At 39.2% G+C, this 20,308-nt stretch overlaps 1 protein-coding gene across 1 annotated transcript; it reads right to left on the minus strand.

The window, feature by feature from the left end:
- Positions 1-4,564: 4,564 nt before the first annotated feature.
- klhl12 (kelch-like family member 12) lies at positions 4,565-20,238 on the minus strand. The gene is made up of 13 exons (XM_004546428.5): positions 19,971-20,238; positions 19,746-19,858; positions 17,598-17,824; positions 17,268-17,421; positions 15,903-16,120; positions 13,369-13,518; positions 13,139-13,253; positions 12,947-13,053; positions 11,436-11,631; positions 11,156-11,314; positions 8,900-8,998; positions 7,454-7,640; positions 4,565-5,533 (listed from the first exon to the last, which is right to left on the minus strand). The coding sequence occupies exons 2-13, from the start codon at positions 19,801-19,803 to the stop codon at positions 5,407-5,409; spliced, it is 1,797 nt and encodes a 598-aa protein (XP_004546485.1). The 5' UTR covers positions 19,804-19,858; positions 19,971-20,238; the 3' UTR covers positions 4,565-5,406.
- Positions 20,239-20,308: the final 70 nt, after the last annotated feature.

The raw sequence follows: 20,308 nt of genomic DNA on the forward strand, positions 1-20,308 counted from the left end.
GTAGTTCCGCATTAAGAATCGTTAAAAGTTGTCAAACCCAAGGAATCGTTGCAGGTGTTTCCAAAACGTGGGAGTGGGCCATTTGCTCACTCCCTGGATCTTTACTGGATACGTCTTCACCTGCCCCCCTACGAAAATGTAGCCGAGAAAAGTGACAGAGGGAGAGTGGTATTTGAATTTCTCCGACTTGACATCGATTTTCCAAGAGGTGTTGCAGGACACTCCAGACATGAACCTGGTGCTCCTCTAGAGATTTGGAAAAAAATCTGAATTTCATCTAAATACACAAAAACAAAGATGTTCAAACAGCACATCATTCACTAGTACCTGAAACACTGTGGGCACATTGGTGAGACCAAATGGCATGATTAAATACTCAAAGTGTCCCATGGGTTATTCTGTTTCTGTAATCATGGGTAACCAGGGATCAGAGGGGTGCCTGGAGAGGCAAGTAAGTGGAAGGTTTAACTGTTTGGACAATTTAATGTCAATTGTGTTTTGTTCTGCTCCAGTTGATAAGCACGTGAAGAGAATGAGTAAATTGGTTAAAAACTGAATGAAACTGCAAGTAACAAACAGGGTTTAGAATTTTTCAAGGAGTTGCCCAACCGTATCTCTGAAACTACCAGAATCTTTTGGTCGAATAGGACAGGTTGCAAGGATATGACCTGAAGACTGTACGTGGCCCACCATGTAAGATGAGTTTGAATTCCTTAACATAAACAATATGGACTAATGTATTGGGCTACACTTCCTCATCTTTGAGTTCAGGTGTTTTCACTCCCATTGCCGCAGATACATATAGCCATGCAGTCTGTCACTGGAAATCTTTTTATTAGAAAGAATGGGACCCTCTAAAGCAGCAGTCCCCAACCTTTTTTGTGCCACGGACCGGTTTATGTCAGACAATATTTTCATGGACCGGCCTTTAAGGTGTCGCGGATAAATACAACAAAATAAAACCCGGACCGGCACCAAAAAAAAGAAGATTTATTCATAACACACAGGAAAAGACCCAGGGAAACCAGGTTAACGATAAAAACTATTAAAAAAATAACGCTAAAAATATGATAAAACCATGAAAACCATAAATTTCACACCCGAGCCTCAACTCTCGCTGCCCAGTATCAAACGACTCACAGACCGGTACCGGTCTGGTTGTGAAATCTCTTCCCTCCCAGCTATTCTACGACTAACTGTAAGCACTATAATTGCAAAGTGCAAGTGTTTAGCTCCAGAGTAACTAATACAACAGATATACACATACAATACTCAATAACTGCATAGCTCCAAACCTCCTCTGGTCTTAAGATCAGCACAAAAATGGTTTACTGGGAGCCATGAAAAAGATGGACGTAGCTACGGTGAAGTCACACTTTGAAGTCTTGAGAAGAGCATTTTTGCTGTTTCCATCTTGGTGTTTTGAATCCGGACATGAATAGCAAGGGGCAAGTCAGACTTGTCAGTCACAACTGGTTAAGAAAGAATACCTAAAAGAACCAAAATGTACAAATTGAACTTATGTTTCTTATAAAATGAGTGACTGAGGACAGAAACTCATCAGGAAACTTACCAGTAATATGATCACAGAGGTCAAATCTGAGGATCATCTTCCCATGAACTACATGACCCCACACGTGCAGACAGAAACACACACACACACACACACACACACACACACACACACACACACACACACACACACACACACATGTCCCTGAAAGCATTCTATTCTATTTTGTATAGTATGTTATTCTATTTTATCTTATCCTATTCTATTGTGTTTTTCTTAATTTTTATTGCTCTGAACTTTTACTTCCTGCTGTGACCAAAAACTAATAAAGGTTTATCTTATCATATCTGAAGAACCAGAACCACAGGTAGCCTGGTGGCTTCTCAGACCCAAACGTTACAGCCGTCATTTTTACTTTCTGTGATCTTGAATGCAGAGAGCTGTTTTCCTCAGCGTATCATCAAATTATGTTATATTTTCAAGTTTTAAAAGTTTGACCCTTACCATTAGCAACTCCCACTGTCATTTGATCCACAGCCAAACATCCACAAAATCTAATTAATAATAATAAAACAGTGGTTTTCTATCCTGTCTTTAAAAAAAAAAAGGTAGAACATTTTAAGTGCCACATATTAAAATACTGCCTTTTATCCTTTTATGCTCTTCTTCTGGTTTTATATTTTTATTCTGGACTCCAGTAGAGTAACTGTGAATGATTCACAGTTCAAAGGAATGCTTATTTATCTTATACTGGTAGCTGGCACTCACCTCTAAATGTGAAATTTGAGGTGCATTTAATGTTGACATAATCCAAATATTTCAACATTTTAAAGGGTCTCTGCCAGAGAAGCTTGAAATGTGAACATGAATAAAAATTATCATATTACTTATAATTTCTTAAGGACCCTCTTCAAACTTCACAACAATATACTACACCTTGGGGGGCATGAGTACCTAGGTTGGCTAAGCATTTGGCCTTGACCTACATTGTTAGTGCCCAAGGACAAGGTTGACCTTGAAAAACAATTCCAAGAGACCATATCGAATAATATATCATATGAAAAGGCATGGAGAGAGCTGTACAACACATTTTAGTACAATGCCCTATAATGTCACAATGATGCCATAAAGTTTTACAAAATCTTAAATCTTAATCTTATATCTTAAAAATATAATGTTTTATAGCTTATAAAGGCCAAAGATTTCAGCCAATTCTGTTCAAATCATATGGGCAAAGATAATACAATACACCATTAAGCATCACATATTTAGTATGTAATGCTTCAAGGTCATAGGTCAAAGGTCAGACATCAGCATGTTGCAATAAAAACATCAACGTTTTAGTATAGACCTTGCTCTTCGGAGGGGGGAGGTGCTGGTCTCTGAGCGCTCTTGTTGGTTATATGATGTTCCCTCGCAGTTGCATAAGCTCATCAGTCCTTCAGCCAGATAAGCTAAAAATTGCCTCCTACCTCTTTTTCCAAATCATTTTTCCAAAACTTGGTCAGGGAAAGGTGTTAAGGAGATTTTATAAGGAGTTGGAAAAGCGTGCTGTGCAGTGATTTCAGTTACACTAGGTGTCTTAATGAAATGAAGGCAGAGATCGTTGACATAGGTTCACTGTGCTGTTCCACACAAGACATAACAGAGAACCATAGGTGAAAAACATCACCTAACTAGAAAAGTAACTTCTTTTTTAAAGACAGATGAATAAAGAGCCTGAAAGTGAAATGAAATGTTTGTCACATTGAGATTTTTTGCTCATCCTGTCCGCACATTATTTTCTCTTCCTGCTAGAGAGATGATCCAGTTGTTATTAAAGCTTTCTGTGACTTAAGTTGGAATAATCAATGATTGCAAAGGCAACAATAGAGCAAAAACAGAACTAGTGCAAATAGAATTTTATTCAACTTTCATGATCATTTAAATATTCCACATTCATTTTTTAAATATATATTTTATGTTCTTTGTGTAAGGCAAAAATTTAAGACATTGAGTCATAATATGATAATTTCACAGCTCACCTGTGGCTTTAAGGGGTTTGAAAGTTTAAAATATGTCTGAAGTGAAATGGAAAAAGCATTCCTAATTAATATTTATGTGATCTGTGCCACCTGTCAGTTGATAGGTTTTAAATCTGGGGTGGCTGTAGCTCAGGAGGTAAAGCAAGTCACCTACTAACCGGAAGGTTGGTGGTTTGATCCTAGGCTGCTCCAGTCTGCATGCCAAATATCCTTGGGAAGGTACTAACCCCAGGTTGCTCTCCGATGCATTTATTGGAGTGTGACTGTGTGTATGAATGTTAGTTAGACAGCACTAAAAACTGTCTAAAAATCACTAAAAAGTGATTGGGTGAATGAACGAGTTTTGTGAAGCACTTTGAGTAGAAAAGCGCTATATATAAGAACCAGTGCATTTACCAAATCTGTTTCTATGCCCGTGAATCTCTGTGAAGCTTTACATGTGATAGTGGGGTATAAAAAAAATCACTGATTTTTTTGAACAATGACAGATGGTGCACTTTTATGAGCTGTGGAACAGCATTATCGCTTTTCCTTTTATAAAGAACGGTCCAATGTATCCTCTTCTAAAGGTAATGAAGGAAGCAAATACTCTTCTCAGTATTTAGAACAGCGGGCCCCAACCCCCGGGCCACGGACGGTTGGGGTACTGGTACCGGTCCGTGAGTTGTTTGGTACCGGACTGCAAGAGTTGAGGCTCGGGTGTGATATTCATGGTTTTCAGGGTTTTTATCATTATTTTTTTAACGTTTTTATCGTTAACCTGGTTTCCTTGGGTCTTTTCCCATGTGTTATGAATAATTTTTTTTTTGGTACCAGTGCTGGTTTTATTTTGTTGTATTTATCCGCAACACCTTAAATGTCGGTCCGTGAAAATATTGTCGGACATAAACCGGTCCGTGGCGCAAAAAAGGTTGGGGACCGCTGATTTAGAAGATTTCAATGTGGCTCGCATTAAGTCATGAACCTTCCTCAGCAAATTGTCTTCCCTGTCAACAGGGGGTTCAGATGTATCACAGATAATCTTAACTGGTTCTCAATGTGTTTATTTACTTCCCAGGCAACAGTGATGTTAGGAGTGTATCATACATTTACATCCAAATCTATACTCTGAGGAAAGAAAAATAAATCACAAGCACCTCATACTTGAATTTTCAAAGTTGCCAAATCGAGGAACAAATGAATCAAGAACCAATGGGTACAAATCAGTCATTTTCTAAAACAAAAACATCTCTAAATATATCTTCTGAGAGAGAGAGAGAATATGTATGAAACATATTAAAGTTATTTTAATTAAAAAGCACTGTTTACGGGTAGGGGTTGAATTACTGACTCATTAACGACGTTGCAAATGCCAAATGAGTTCACCCGATAACAAGCTAATGTAGGGCAACGATCATCAAAGTCAAATGGGAGGCAACATGGATGCTCACCGCTTGATGTAGGCCAATGTCATAAGGCATATAGCAGCAACTGGAGCCTGAATCTGCTCCATTGTATTTTGTTTTCTCATCATGAGTAGAAATATATTGCACTTTGAAGACAAAATGAAAAAATAATCTCACAGGTAACGACAGACACAAGTACCACAGAAGAGAGTCATGCATGTCCTGATGGGCTCCTTGGAGGCCTCTTTTGAGGTAAGTCTACCACGGTGAAGCTGAATCTCTGTAGCACGGTCCGAGTCGCGGAGGGTTAACCGTCCTTTGGAGGAGGCGGCCCAAACTGCTGCGCTTCATAATCTTTTGAGGGTATCTATTTGAATACTGGTGAACAGACATCTCCCTTTGCGGCTGTGTTTTAGAGGCATTTAAGCTCAGTTTAGCAGCCTGCCCTCCCGCTTGCTTTTCCTCTTGTGGTTCTTGGCAAACGTCACTTTTCTCGTAGAACACAAACGCCCGCGTCACACCGCTGGGTCGCCATCGAGGTAACAACTTCCCAAGAGTCGATAACTGGGTCGTAACATTCGATACTGCTGAGGAGAGAGTTCCCGTCATATCTGGAGAAATGGAGAGGAACTGAGAGTTTGAAACACAGCAGGAAACAGAGCTGAGTGAAGCCACTGAACAAGATCACATTACTACTGTCTGACAAGCTTGCTGCAGAATGCTGTACCGATTCTAAGTTAAATCAGACAATTCACCTTCAACCCTGAAACACGTTGTGTCTACAGCTGTCTGCGTACATTAGTACCATGAAGAACAAATATGAAAACACAGTAGTAACTGCTGCTCAAATATCACTAATGTACAGTTAAAGTCAAAAGATTGCATGCACTCATTGTGCGCATGAATGTTGTGGTAATTTGGGACTTTTAATGATTTTGGTTATTGGTTCTTTATCAGGGTGGCATTTTTGTATAGCATACATCTTTAATGACTATAATAACAAGATTTGGGTGCACAAGTGTTTTTTAATTTCTCTAGTCAGGGTCCTTACTGGGCTAAAAGTATACATGGAGGCTCAAATATATGTTGTATGATGTTAGGGTTTGGGCTCATTGTCCTGTTAGAGCCCCCAGTTGTTTCCAAGTTGCTCTGAATTTAAACCACTTACAGATGCCTTTGCTTTGTCACTTTGGGGAATTCTGAAAATGAAATGCACTGAATGTTTAAGAAGAAGATTTTAATTACACTGAAATGCTAGAAGGGAAGAAAAAAAGGAAAAGGCAAAACACAACAAAGACAAAGCAGGGACTGCTTTGGTAAAAAGTTTTTTATCTTGAGAAAATACAATCAAGGAAACAATGTTTATAAGTATCAGATGAGCGAGTTTGAAGGTTAATTAGATGTCAAGAAACTACTGTTAATATACTATGAAACACGACTGTGCATTGCAGAAAAAAATGAACAAATGAAAAAATAAACAAATCTGTGTGCTTTGCCCGTAGCTTCCAGTGTTTGCATCTCCACTGCAGTCTCTGAAATTAATGACCAGGCTGAACCCGCTAATGTGATCTCAACCTCAGTTTGTATTAGTTCACATTTTTGCTCAGCTTTACCGTTTTCTTTTCAGTTCAGTTTACTTTCACAACGTTTCCAGAGTCGACGTGCTTGTTTTAAGTTGAGCTTTTACGGTTTGAATATGTTTAGTTTAAGTGTCAGTTTAGTTTTTCTGTTCTGGGACTATTCGTCATGAGCATGACTCAAGAAGGTCAGAACCTGTATTACAATACGAACACATGGCTCACAACCATGTGGGCACTCCAGTTTGAGTAAACATAATGTCCTCCTAATGTTTGTTGTGCTTACATTTTTGAACAAATATACTAAAACTAAAGCATGTTTTAATTGTAATTATTTTTCTAAGGATGTGGTATTGTTTCAGTAACTATAATAAACTGGGGTCTGACCCAAGATAAATGGAATATGGTGGGATTACATTATGCATTCATGTTAAAAAAACATTTCCTTTATGCAATCATTAAAATTCTCATGTCTGTGTGCAGACTTGCTGAAAATACATATGTGATCTATTCTTTACTATTAATGTGCGCACTGTATGCAAGGAGCTATGGGACATTCTTTCTGTACACCAGCTGCTCTATGCTGAGTAAAATCAGGAACAAAACCCATAATCTCTGTAAAAATACATTCTGAGGCTCAGTCGAAGCCTGAGTGCTCAAAAGTTGTTTTTTTAGTGCTACATTCTCTACTTGTGTTTCTCCACACAGCGTGAAGGGATTCCTCGTGTTATCACTGGGACAAAAAGCAGTCAGTAGACTTGACAGACCATTCCTTCAGAAAGCATTTATACTATGAGAATAACGATAATCTATTGAAACTGGTTTCACTTCATAGTCTACATGGAAAGAAGGCACAATAACCCAAAAGCCTACCAATATTCATATCATATGTGAGCGCTGTATTAAGTAAAACCCCGTTAGGACTATTGCCACAGCAATGGAACTCTTTCTTACCCGGCGATGGCGTAGAGTCGCCCTCGGAGAACGGTGGCTCCTACATAACACCGAGGAGTCGTCATACTGGCTACAGTGGTCCAGTAGTCTGTTCTGATGTTGTAGACTTCGACGGAGTCAAGGTGTGAAACGCCATCAAACCCTCCCACTACATAAATGTGGTCATTGAGCAAAGCCACACCGGCCCCTGGAAACAGCAGGAAGGCGTCAACAGACAGCAGCACAGCTCGTAGGAATTTGGATCGGATATCAGTGTGACCATAGCTCAAAAAGTTGTACTGAGTATCTGTGACAGTGGCCCATTTTATGTATGATGTTCTGTGTTTACTACACCATGCATCAGCAGCAGTGTGAATGGGAGAGCTAACAAAGCATCAAGGAAACAGCAAAAGGTCAGCTGTCTGGAGGAGATGCGTGCTTCCCACTCCAACAGCTTCTTGTTATATGCCTGAACTTCCATCCATCCATCCATTCGCTTCCGCTTGTCCTTTTCAGGGTCGCGGGGGGCGCTGGAGCCTATCCCAGCTGTCATTGGGCGAGAGGCAGGGTACACCCTGGACAGTTCGCCAGTCTGTCGCAGGGCTAACACACAGGGACAGACAACCGTTCACACTCACATTCACTCGCACATTCACACCTAGTGGCAATTTGGATTATCCAATTAACCTATCCCCACAAGTTGCATGTCTTTGGACGGTGGGAGGAAGCCGGAGTACCCGGAGAGAACCCACGCAAACACGGGGAGAACATGCAAACTCCACACAGAAAGACCCCAGCCTGATGGTGGAATTGAACTCAGGACCTTCTTGCTGTGCGGCAACAGTGCTAACCACCGTGCCACCGTGCTGCCTGAACTTGCAACTTCAAATTTTTGCCGTTTTTTTTTTTGTAGTCAGCAGCACACTGTGGTCAAGTCTGTTAACATGACTGAAACACAAAAAAAACCTTTCAAAACCAGCATCTCTTGCTCAATCACTTTCACTGTCTTTAAGTTTAGATTAACATTTGATTGGAAGCGTTTAGAAATATTAAATAAATAATTTTACAAATGAGGAAAATAACATGGTCCCTGTTTATGTTTTATTTTTAAATAAATACCAATCCATGGGCATGTGCAGAGAAAGGATAATAGATACACATGACAAAGGATGTTGAATATGGAGCTGCCAAGCAAGAGGAAAAAAAGCCCACAGAGGGGGTTAATGGGTGTAGTGAAGGAGGACATGCAGAGGGTTGGTGTGACAGAGGAGGATGCTAGGAATAGGTGAGATGGAGGAAGATGATCTACTGTGGGAACCCAAAACAAGGGAGCAGCTGAAATTAGGAGACAATAACTTGCAGTGGATTGATACTCGATGTCAGCAGAAAGTCAAAACCAAGCCATCGGTAATGTATCCAAACTGGAAAAAAGATTGATTGGCGCATCCCTGATGTTTTATTACCTACCTGACCGTTTGGTGGCCATGGGTGTGACACTAGTCCAGTGGCCTGTGTGTGGGTCATACCGCTCCACCGAATTCAGGATGTTTAGCCCATCATAGCCACCTGTCAAGAAATGGATGGTCAGAAAACTAATCATGATGAGCTTGTTTATGCTGCTGTTCAACAGAGTTCTAACTAAAGACTGTGATGTCTCCTACTGGCTTGTAAATTCTTTATTGTGAAGACTCAAGCTGAGCGTTTTGACACTCGCCATCTTAACTTTTTAAAACGCTCATTTTGTACCAACTTGACAGGCCCACTTAAAAGCGCCTTCTGCTATGTCATCCTAACAAACATTATGCTTTGCATGCACATGCAAACATAAAGACTGACTGAGGGCACACATCAGGAAAGCTGAGGTCTGTTTTTCCATTCACTACGGTAAAATCTAATTTCTTTCTAAAGGGAATCAGGGACAGGTTTCACTTTTCAGACCCAGAAGCTACGTGCACCTTGTATATGACGTAAAAAATCTTTTTGGTTTATTTTATGAGCTAAAGCAGAGATTACCTTTGAGGTCAGAAGGAGAATATAAGCCGTTTTCTAAAGAAATCTTAACCAAAACGCTAACGTTATGGCTATGCCTACTTTCCCTAATTTCTAAAAAGTTATGAACCACATGATTAACCGAAAAACCAGCCAGAAAAAAAGACGCATTAACATAGTTTTTCTGACACGAAACAAAGACGAAATGATAACTCAGTTTTTATATTTGCCTGCACTGGAAAACATGGAGTTCTCATTGCATTGTGGGTTGCTTGCAGCCTTAATGTGTCTGTCAGAGTTAGTCAGCTATCAAAGTAATTTATCCTGTAGGAGTTTTTGAGAGGAGTCCAATGACTGAGTACAAACTGCCTCCTGACATCTTCTGAGGGAAACCAACTTTGGATAAACTCTTTAGGTGAACAGCCAAGAATTACTACTGTCATAAACGACAAGGAGCTCTAAAAGACATGCCTGTGAAATGGTTATTGCTGGAGAAAATGAAGACAGCTTCCACGAAACTGATGGTAGAGTGTTTCAGAACAACTGACTATGTTAAAATGGTTTTACTTCATGCTTTCATTGTTATAAATAAAAGGAAAGGAGGGTGAGAATTAGTCTTATAATCACATACTGTATGTATAAAATGGTAGTTGCTTCATGATTTGCTTCAAATGTCTACTGCTCAAGTGATCTCTGACCCCAGCCTACCCTTTCTTGATGAGTTTATGGTCTCAATTGCTAGTTTCAAGTCTTAAAGAATACAACGTGTGTTCGTTTCTTAGAATACCATCTTCGCTAGAGTCAAAAAGATCGATGAAATGTAGGTGTTATGACTTTAGCTGAGACCAAGAGGAGAGACAAACCTCTGGGAGGGTTGCGTCAGGAAGGGCATCTGATGTGAAAACCTAAATCAAATATGCAGAGCTACACACTGGTGACCTGTAGCTTCAGCGCAAATCAACACCCAGCATTTCCAACTTTTCTGTTCCACCTATACAGGCTTGCTAAATTTTCCAGTCAATGAAAATAAAAATCAGAACAAAGTAAATGGATGAAAAAGAAGAATTAACTGTACAAAACCAACAACAAAAACTCCATCCTCAGTCACACAGCACTAGCCATAATAGTTTGACGTGTGCATTTTCAGTCATAGTGACTACTTTTTTGTACTCAGTCATCACAACATGGAAAACTTCTGCTTAAGGGGTAATCTGAGCATAGGGTGCCCCTTGCATTTTGCAAATTTGAAAATGAAACGCACTGATTGTTTAAGAAGATTTTAAAGAAAAAAAAAAGGGAAAAGGCAAAACACAACAAATATAAACCAGGAACTGCTTTGTGAAAGGTTCCCTACTTCACATAATGATAAAATACAATCAAGAAAACCATGTTTTAAGTATCAGATATGAGAGTTTGAAGGCTCATTAGATGTCAGAAACACATGACTGTGCATTGGCGCAAAAGCTGAACAAATGAAAAACAAATCTGTGCTTTGCCTGTAGCCCCCAGTGTTTGCACCCTAATGCAGTCACTGAAATCAATGACCACGCTGATTTTCGTGATGATTTTCATAAATCATTACGATATGAAAACATCCAGATGTTGACGGATGAAACAGTCAAGGGTTATAGGTCTACGTCTACCTTTTATATACAGTCTATGCTGGTTTTCAGGTTAATATTTGGGCCCATGTGATAATCAAATTTTGATGACTGTGTATTTTTGCCTCCATACCTAGACAGTATATAAGCCCGCTGGCCACCACCAAACCAGCTCCTTCTCTAGCTGTCTGCATATCACCCAGCATGCTCCACTGGTCGATGTTTGGATCATATCGCTCCATGCTGGTATGACGCCGACTGCCATCGAAGCCACCAGCAACATAGATCATATCTGTCAAGAGCCAATAACAACACAGCTCTCTCATTAAACATGAAAAATGGAGATGGACAAAGAAAATCACAGGCGATTTCAGAGAAGGGACTAAGCTCACTGAGCATAGAATGTCTCTGACCTCCAAGTGTTGTAGCTCCAGCAAGGCCTCGCCGAACATTCATGGTTGCGACGGTGTACCAAACACCGTCCTCATCCGCTGTGTAGTCCAGGCACTCCACGGAGCTGAGCCGCGACCGGCCGTCATAGCCCCCGATCACATAGACTCGATCGTGCAAAGAAACGGTGGCCACGTAACGCCTTTTCCGTGCAATATTCTGTTTAAGACACAAGTGTCAAACTCATTTGAGTTCATGGGCCACATACAGTCTAATTTAATCTACAGTGGGCATTGCATTATAACTAAAAAGAAATCAACTCTGCAGACATGAACCAGAGGCAGAGCAAAAGACACGTGAACTGAAATCTATTAGAATTCTTTTCAAAGCAAAGATGATAGTAGAAATCTATCTTCCAGGGAAAAAGCTTTTCAAAATCCCATGTTTGGGGAAAGACAGGAAACTCTTTAAGCCGAGCTGCTTTTCACTATACTTGTTATCACTATAATTAAAGTAAATTTAAATAATTCTTCACAATAACTGCAAAAAAGAGGTGTTCAAACTTGCTTTTAGAACAACTTTTGCCATTTTGAGATATAAGAAAGCTGAAAGCAGAAGCCTGAGTAAAAGACAACCCTTAACACCCTACACCCTCACAAATTTACCAGCCATTAGAAAATACTGTATTCTGTAGAAGTCATTTTAATTTTAAAGGTTATTTTTTATTCTTTATTAAGTTATCGATTTACAAAACAGGTGCTGAAAAGCATGAGATGTCTTAATAAACATCTATTTCAAATTCAAATTCAAATTCAAATTTTATTTGTCACGTACACAGTCATACACAGTACGATATGTAGTGAAATGCTTGGACAACTGCTCGTGACCTAAAGAAAACAAAAAGGAAAAGGCTATGAATAAGATAGGAAATAAATATGAAAAATTAAAAAGGGTAAATTTAACTAGGACGGAATAAAATATAAATTAAGGTTAAAAATGAAATAACTGTACAACACAAATTAGAATGAAGGGTAAATTTAACTGGGAAAGAATAAGATAAAATATATAAATTAAAGTTGAAAATAAAATAACTGTACAACAAAATACACAATACACAGTATAGAACTATATAAGAATGTATGAAGAAATATAAATAAATATATACACACAATAACAGCAGCTGTACAAGTATTAACTGGAAATGAAGAATATAATGTCCAGTGTTGTGCAATCCACATTTTGTCTTGTGCAGTGCAAATATGCTTAAAGTGATTTAAGTGATACAATATTTCACTTTACAGATCAAAGCTGTACAGTTTTCGTTTCTGAAGAGGATTTCATGTGTTCATGATTCAAACAACTTCACATTTAATTTTCTGTCCATTTCTTGTGTAATGTGGGCATCATGAAAAACCTTGCATTTCATTGACAAATTGGAAGCAATTTATGAGTTCAATAACACGTTCACACTTTGCACTGCATGTTTGACACCCCTGGTTCAACAGCCAAATACATGCATCAAATTAATACTTACAGGCAGAAAGGTCCACTCTTGAGTTTTGGGATCATATTTTTCAACTATGTCTATTGGTGACTGCTGGCTGCCAAACCCACCGATAACCAGCAGGACTTCTTTGGCACCTTAAAAGAAAGTAACGTATTTTACAAAGCTTCTGTCTACAAGACAAGTATTTAGCTAAAGTGCAGTTGAAAACTGGATTCCTACCTAATCTGGCTTGTGTGCGTGGGCCTTGCATCTCACTCCTCAGCTCCGGTCTTAAGTGGAATTTCTTGGCTTCATCAACAAGGTCTCGACATGGCAGGCTACACCGAATGAGAGGCTAAGACGAGTAAAAACTTGCTTAATTACGGTGTGATAAAACTTGACAGAAAAATCTTTCATAGGAGGCTTGGCATGTGATTACACAACAACCCACAAAGCGTCGCCTGGCTCACCTCAGTATCAATGACATCTGTAATGTAGCGGGGGGTCAGCAGCGGCATCCGAACAAACTCCAGCATGTCTGGCAGGTAGGGCTCCCGCTCTTTGCGGTTGTGTTTGACCCAATTTAACACGGCCTCGAATACAGGCTCCTCCGAGTCCACCTGCATACCAACAACATATACAGTAATAACACCTGATAGTAAATCTACACAACACTGAAGGATTTGCTAACAGCTGCAATTGAACTATTGCACAAGACTGATTTTTGATGCAAGCTTTTTTTCAATAAACATAATTACTTGTGGCAAGACTAGTGGCAACAATTCAAGAGACTTCTGCAACTGCAAAGACAAAATGTACAAAGGTGAAACAGCGCAGTCTGCTAAAATAAACTTCAAATCCTCAAAGATGACAGAAAACTTTAACTGAAGGCAAATTATGCGTGACTACGATTTACATGTATGGTCTGGTTTTATTTTAAAAACAACAAATATGACAGGAAAGACAATTTGACAGAACTTGTGATCTATAAATCATCATGTGATAATAACTATGTTTTCACAAAGCGGGGTATGTGGTTGGGAAACAGGAATTTCCTGAGCACAAAGCCAAACTTAAATCAGATTCACTTCTCTGCAATTTCATTGTCAGGTCAATCCACAACACTGACTGGAACTTGGGTGGTTGGGTTGTTGGGGGGGAGGTCACAGACTGATTCTGTAGCAGGTTTATACTTGCTTTTCATTTTTGGCGCTTAGATTGTTGACAGATATTATAGAAGCTGTGAAAGTCAAGCTCAATTTACATTAAATCAACTATTTGTTTCAGGGATCTTAGACTGAAATTTAACTATTTCAGTAGTACTGCAGACTGAAGTTATCACACTTAACTGAAATAAAACTTTGTGAACTTGCAAAATGAACTAAAAACAAAATAAAAATAAAGTGGAAATGTCCTCATTTTAGTTTATTTTAGTAAAATCTATATAAACTGTCTGATGAGGCTTTAGTGCATTTGTAGATATACAATGTCTATGTAACTGTGACGCAACAGCCTTCACAAAAAGTCATGTTTGAACTGCAATTGACTATGTGCACGTTAGCATATGCTACTTCCGGTGCGGAAACTCCTGTGGGGAGCTTTGTTTCCGGTGTCCTATTCACACCCTGTTTACGGTCCAAAACAAGTTAAGCAAATGAATTAATCAAGCGGCGATTTACATTTCTATAGATGTCTTGGGCATTTACCCAATATATCTGTAAATGATATTCATCGACTTGTCGATATTTTTTCCCCCGCGCCTCAGAGCAAAAGAGAAAAGGGATTCAAATGTTATATTTCTCAGCTGTCCCTCGTTTATCGCGGGTGTTATGTTCTAAAAATAACCAGCGATAGGTGAAATCAAGTAGCCAATTTTATTTTTTGACGGTGCAAAACGTTTGGTGGATATTGTGGACATCCAGTACTGCACTTCAGAGTCACACTGCTAGCGATCGATGCAGCGATTCTGTACTGTACAGGAGAGACGGCATGGAGGAGATCGTCTGCAGCGATCAGGACGCAGGACACAATGTGACGTAAAAAAAACGTGCAAACTTGCACTAAAAAAAATCTGTGAAACAGCGAGGTGAAAGGTGAACCGCGTTATTAGCGAGGGACCACTGTAATTTTGAAGGTAAGTCACAACATACCCTTCGTAAATACTAATGTATAGAAACCCTTACCAGCAATCATTCATTTTTTGTGTGGCTTTTTTCACGGTTTGTTTGTGTACTTGACTAGCTGATATCAACATAACGGGGAAACATCTGGTTTGACTATTCTTCACCTGTAGTTTGAATGCTGAACATTTGCCTGTTTAAATCATAAGACCAGTCACTATACAGAGATGTGCTTCTGAATGTGGACGATGTGTCTTCTGCTGCAGTGATGCAGTTCTGCTTGTGTTGAGTGATGTAAACAACTGATCGATCTAAACTCTTTAAACGTCAAAATTGATCATTAGATTTTTTATGACACAACAGTGGTGAGTGTTCCCACCTTCTGCTCTTTGTAACTTAACGCGATCTTTCCGTTTTCGAGTTTTGGACATGATTTTGGAGTATATCTTCGCAGTAGCGATTGACCGCAAAGTAAAGCTACCGGAAATGTACAACCATACATCCAGTCTCAAACCAGGAAGTTAGCATTTTCTCGTGCACAGGGTCAATGCCTGTTTGGATTTCCCTAAATCTTCCCCCTGATAAATATCCTCCATATAACTCATACTAACCAAGGAAACTAAAATTAAATATTTTCAAACTACAGAAACTAAAATGAAACTAATAAAGCCACTCTGGAAAGTAACTGAAAGGGAACTGAATTAAAAACAAATACAAAACTATATCGCTAACTCTCATGCAGACAAAAACGTTACCAGGCAACTTTCAGGTGCTTGGAGTTACAAATTTTACATCATCCAGCAACAAAACACAAAGCAGCATTCACAGCACATTTAAAAAGATCTTTAAAGAGAAGCAAGCTTCCCTGCATGCAGTTTTCCTACCTGAATTTCGTCACATTTTATTAGCTTTTCCACTTCTGTCTGGCTCAGCAGCATGAACTCCTCATGCTGAACCACCTCGGAGAAATGCTTCTGGGAGAAGAGCTCAGCGGCCTGCATCAGGTCAAGGCAGTTGTGCGTCTCTGCAAAGTCTCGAATGCCCAGACAGTTGGAAGGATCGAGTTGGCTCTCCAAAAAATCACAACACGCTCTTTTCACCCCTAGGGAAGAGGGAGATAGGTTTGTACACACATGCACCATTTGTAGCCTTAACTCTTTCAAAAACCAGCATGTAATTCTCTCTTAATTTGGAAACGCAGAAAGCATTTTAATGGAATAGTACCACTGTTTAATAAACATTTCACTATCACACCAACCAAATTAGAAAGTAGAATTTTAAATTGATGATTAAGCCTAAAAAGAATTATTACATCACATTTTCTGCGGTTCCCAGCAGACTATAATAATTCTGGATGATATGATTAATATTACAAACAGACTCATGCACTCTACAAAAATATATTTTTGCAACATTCGCTGTCATTTTTTTTGTTTTACCCCATATAATCTTATATAAAATAAGATTATATGGGGTCCATTAAGATGAGCTGGATGAGGCGGCCAGGGAGCGGGAGGTCTGGGCTCTCCTGCCCACTCATCCTGGCAGAAGATGGATGGATGCATGGATTTTTCCAGGTGCCATACAAGGTATGAATACTGAATACAACACTGGATGACTGATAGATTACACTGCCGTAACTGGGGTTCAAATTAAGCCCTTACGTTGTTGCATGAATGGACTGGGGAATTAAAGATGATCCATTTAAATCTGTAACTGGATGAATTTCCCAGTTACTAACGTTTGCGAAAGTGACTTATTTCAACAAGCCTGCTTACTAAAACTCCAAAATCCAACATTACAACAACCCAGTTTATTCTACTGGGTAGACACATAAACTGACCTAAATCATGCTAAAACTAATACATTACTGCCTGCAAGAGGAAACAATTCAAACCTTGTAATACCTGGTAAAATTTATTTTTGAGGACACTGAATAAGACATTTCAAGATCTGGGGTTACAGTCATGAGAAAAGATGGCTTAAGCAAACTCTTTAATCATTATGTTTATACTCTTTAATCATAACACTGCACTTTAATCAACATGAACACTGTAAATATGCCACATTTACCCATACACACTAATTCGTATCAGCAGACTGTGGTAAACAGACATAATTATATTATGTTATATTAACATGTTAAACAAAGTTATAAAAGCTCAAAACACAGAAGCTTCTGAAGACAATGTCAAAACCAGAGACAATTATTAGAAACTTTTTAAATCAAGGTACAGCTCTGAACTTACCTTTGAGCTGTAGCAAACACGCTGCAGGGAGCAGCTCTTGTACGTTCTCCACCGTGACAAGCACAGTCTCTGTGTAGACAAAGTCCAACAAGATCTCCATAGTGGATGCCGTGAGCCCCTGAATGTCGACAAAAGATTTTCCCTTTTCTGCAAGCTACAGAGCCACAAGAACACATTTATTTGAAGGATTACTTTTGAGAATCATCCTGCATTTTAGGCAAATGTAACACCACCTTAAGACACCCAGAAAGGCCAACAAAGAAAAAAAAAACAGCATAAAAGAGTGCATCAGGAATGTAACTGGGACATCTATTTTTCAAACATTATTACCTCGCTAGTGAACATGGCACAAAAATAGTCACTGCAGGCAGCCAAGACAATCCGGTGAGCTGGAAAATCAGTGTTCTCCACCCTCAGAGTGATGTCGCAGAGTGTGTTGCTCTTGCGAAGTGAGTTCATTGCATTGAGGATAGATTTGGCATGGGAATTGGTCATGATGTCTTTGGGAGCCATGCTGCTTTGAGAATCCCTTACGGATCTCAAACTACTAAATGAATCTGGAAAAAAGACAGTCTATTTTGAAAACATCCTTTGGGAAGAAAGGTATTCCACAGTAAGCATAAAAGCACGCCACAAGGACACATTTTTATATATTGTACAAACAAGTCATGCAGCTAGTCAGTGTGTGTGTCTGTCAGTAATTTGTCAGTTGGGTTGAACTGCTGGCTATTCACAAGATAAGTTTGTGACACTTTGTGGGAAATGATAACAGATTCACTATTTTACACCCTTTTTACAACATTTTATAAAAAACAAACAAACAAAAAACCCCAACTGCTAATGAAAATGTACATGAAAAAAAACCCATTTTATATTAACTTTTACATTATATAATACTTACTTTATATATATACTTTGTATTGTGTATTATTTCTACAATGTTTGTTCTTGACAAGGACAAGAAATAGCATAATTTATTCTGCTTATAGGACAGCAATGGAGAGAAAATACTGACTATCATAGAAGCACTATAGTATTTATAGTTGCCTGACTTCTGGATTTATTTCTTGCAAACAATTACTTGATTTATTAAGGGGGGGGGGGGGGGGGGGGGGGGCTATCCAATTCTACCTGGCCCTGTGTAAAAACGGAATTGTTACCCTTTTTAAATCATGAATTAACTCCAATTAACCACATTTTTTGGAAATCTGAGTTCAATTTCACTTGCCACACTTTGGTCTGATTACTGCCACACCTACTGAATCAAGAAATTACAAGAGTAAATTGCCTGACAAAGTAAAGTAGGCCAAAAGGCCTCAAAAACCATCATATTATGACATGATCAAAACAGTCACTAACGTCCATTTCTAAGGCTTTGGGACTCCAGTGAACCACGGTGAGAGCCACTAACCACAAAGGAAGAAAACTTGGAACAGTGGTGAACATTCACCAGAGTGGAGTAATTTTGGTAGGCTGGCCAAAAGCCCATCCATGACTGATCCAGGAGGTCTTAGGCATGTCTCACATTTGCCAAAGAACATCTAAATAAACCCCAGAACTTTTGAAATAAATAAATAAATAAACACTCTAAAAATACACTAAAGTTGAACCTTTGGAAGGTTTGTGTCCTGTTACATCTGATGTAAGACTAACACAGCATTTCACAAAAAGAACATCATGCCAACAATGAAAAACGGTGGTGGTAGTGTGATGGTCTAGGGCTTCTTGCTGTAATTCATAGAACAATGAATTCTGCTCTCTACCAGAAAATCCTGAAGAACAATGTGAAGTCATCAGTTTGTCCCATGGAGCTCAAGCATAATTAACATGAGTTACGCAGCAGGATCTGAAACACATAAACAAGTCTGCCTCTTAACGGCTCAAAAAAATAAGATTTTGGACCAGCCTACTAAAATTTTGGACTGAAACCAGATTAAGATGCTTTGGCATGATCTTAAACTGGTCGCTCATACTTGACAACCTTCTTATGTGGTTGTATTAAAATCATTCTGCAAAGAAGAGTGGGACAGATTTTCTCCACATGTGAAAGACTCATTCCCAGTTATCACAAAGACTTCATTGCGGTTCATCCTTCCAAGGGTGGTGTAACAAGTTATCAAGGTTGTAGAGGGCAATTACTTTTGTCCACACAGGGCCGGCTAGGTTTGGATATCTTTACGCCATGAATAAATTAAATCATCATTTAAAACTGTCCTTTGTATTACCTCAGATTATATTTGCCTCATTTTAAAAGTTCTTTGAAGATTTCAAAAGTGAAAAAAATAACTCAGAAAGGGGGCAAATACTTTTCTCATCACTCTACTTCTTGTAGAAAGGCTTAAATGATCAGTTATTTCTATGAATAAAAAAAACCATATTTAATAACGCTAGTCAAATAAGAGCAATGTGTGTTTTTTTCTTTCCAGACTTTACATTTTTGGAATATTTTTCCACTACAGTCTTGCAAATACAACTTACCGTTAAAAGATCGGAATACTTTTTCCACCACTGGGAGGCAATAACTATAGCTACACATTAGCTAGCAGCAGCCAACGACAGCTGACGGCTAACGCCAACGCTAACAATAACAACTACGAAAACACAGCAATATAAAGTGAGCTGACGGCCAGAAGAAGACAACACATGGAGCGACACACACACACACACACACACACACACACACAAAACAACTTGTAATAATACCTGTCGCAGCAGTAAAAACGTCTAGCTAAGTTGCTCAGCTAGCTAACGTTAGTAGCACCAAAGTCTCCCTGTCCCAGTTCTTTGCTCCCAGTCGTACTGCCTTTAGCAAAGCCCCTCAACTACAGCTACTCCATGACGACCTCTGCCGGGTCACTCTATGCACCGTGAGGACACATATATCGGAACGGCATCATATTAAATCCCGATGGGATTTTTATCCAGCTATAATATCCCGTTGACTAAACTGCAGCAGGTCAGAGTAGCGACTCCACAGATTGGACGTAAACAGACCATTACGTGAGTGTACGTGCGCGTTCCCCGAGGAGACCGCCCAGACG

Source organism: Maylandia zebra, linkage group LG20 (genome assembly GCF_041146795.1).
Source record: "Maylandia zebra isolate NMK-2024a linkage group LG20, Mzebra_GT3a, whole genome shotgun sequence".
Lineage (NCBI taxonomy): Eukaryota > Metazoa > Chordata > Actinopteri > Cichliformes > Cichlidae > Maylandia > Maylandia zebra.

Coding starts and splice junctions, on each gene's coding strand:
- klhl12 (XM_004546428.5), bottom strand. CDS start 19,803: ATGTGTAGCTATAGTTATTGCCTCCCAGTGGTGGAAAAAGTATTCCGA. Junction 13,519..15,902: donor TAAAATGTGACGAAATTCAG/GTAGGAAAACTG, acceptor GTTGGTATGCAG/GTGGACTCGGAGGAGCCTGT. Junction 7,641..8,899: donor CATGGCCACCAAACGGTCAG/GTAGGTAATAAA, acceptor TGCTGTTTCCAG/GGGCCGGTGTGGCTTTGCTC.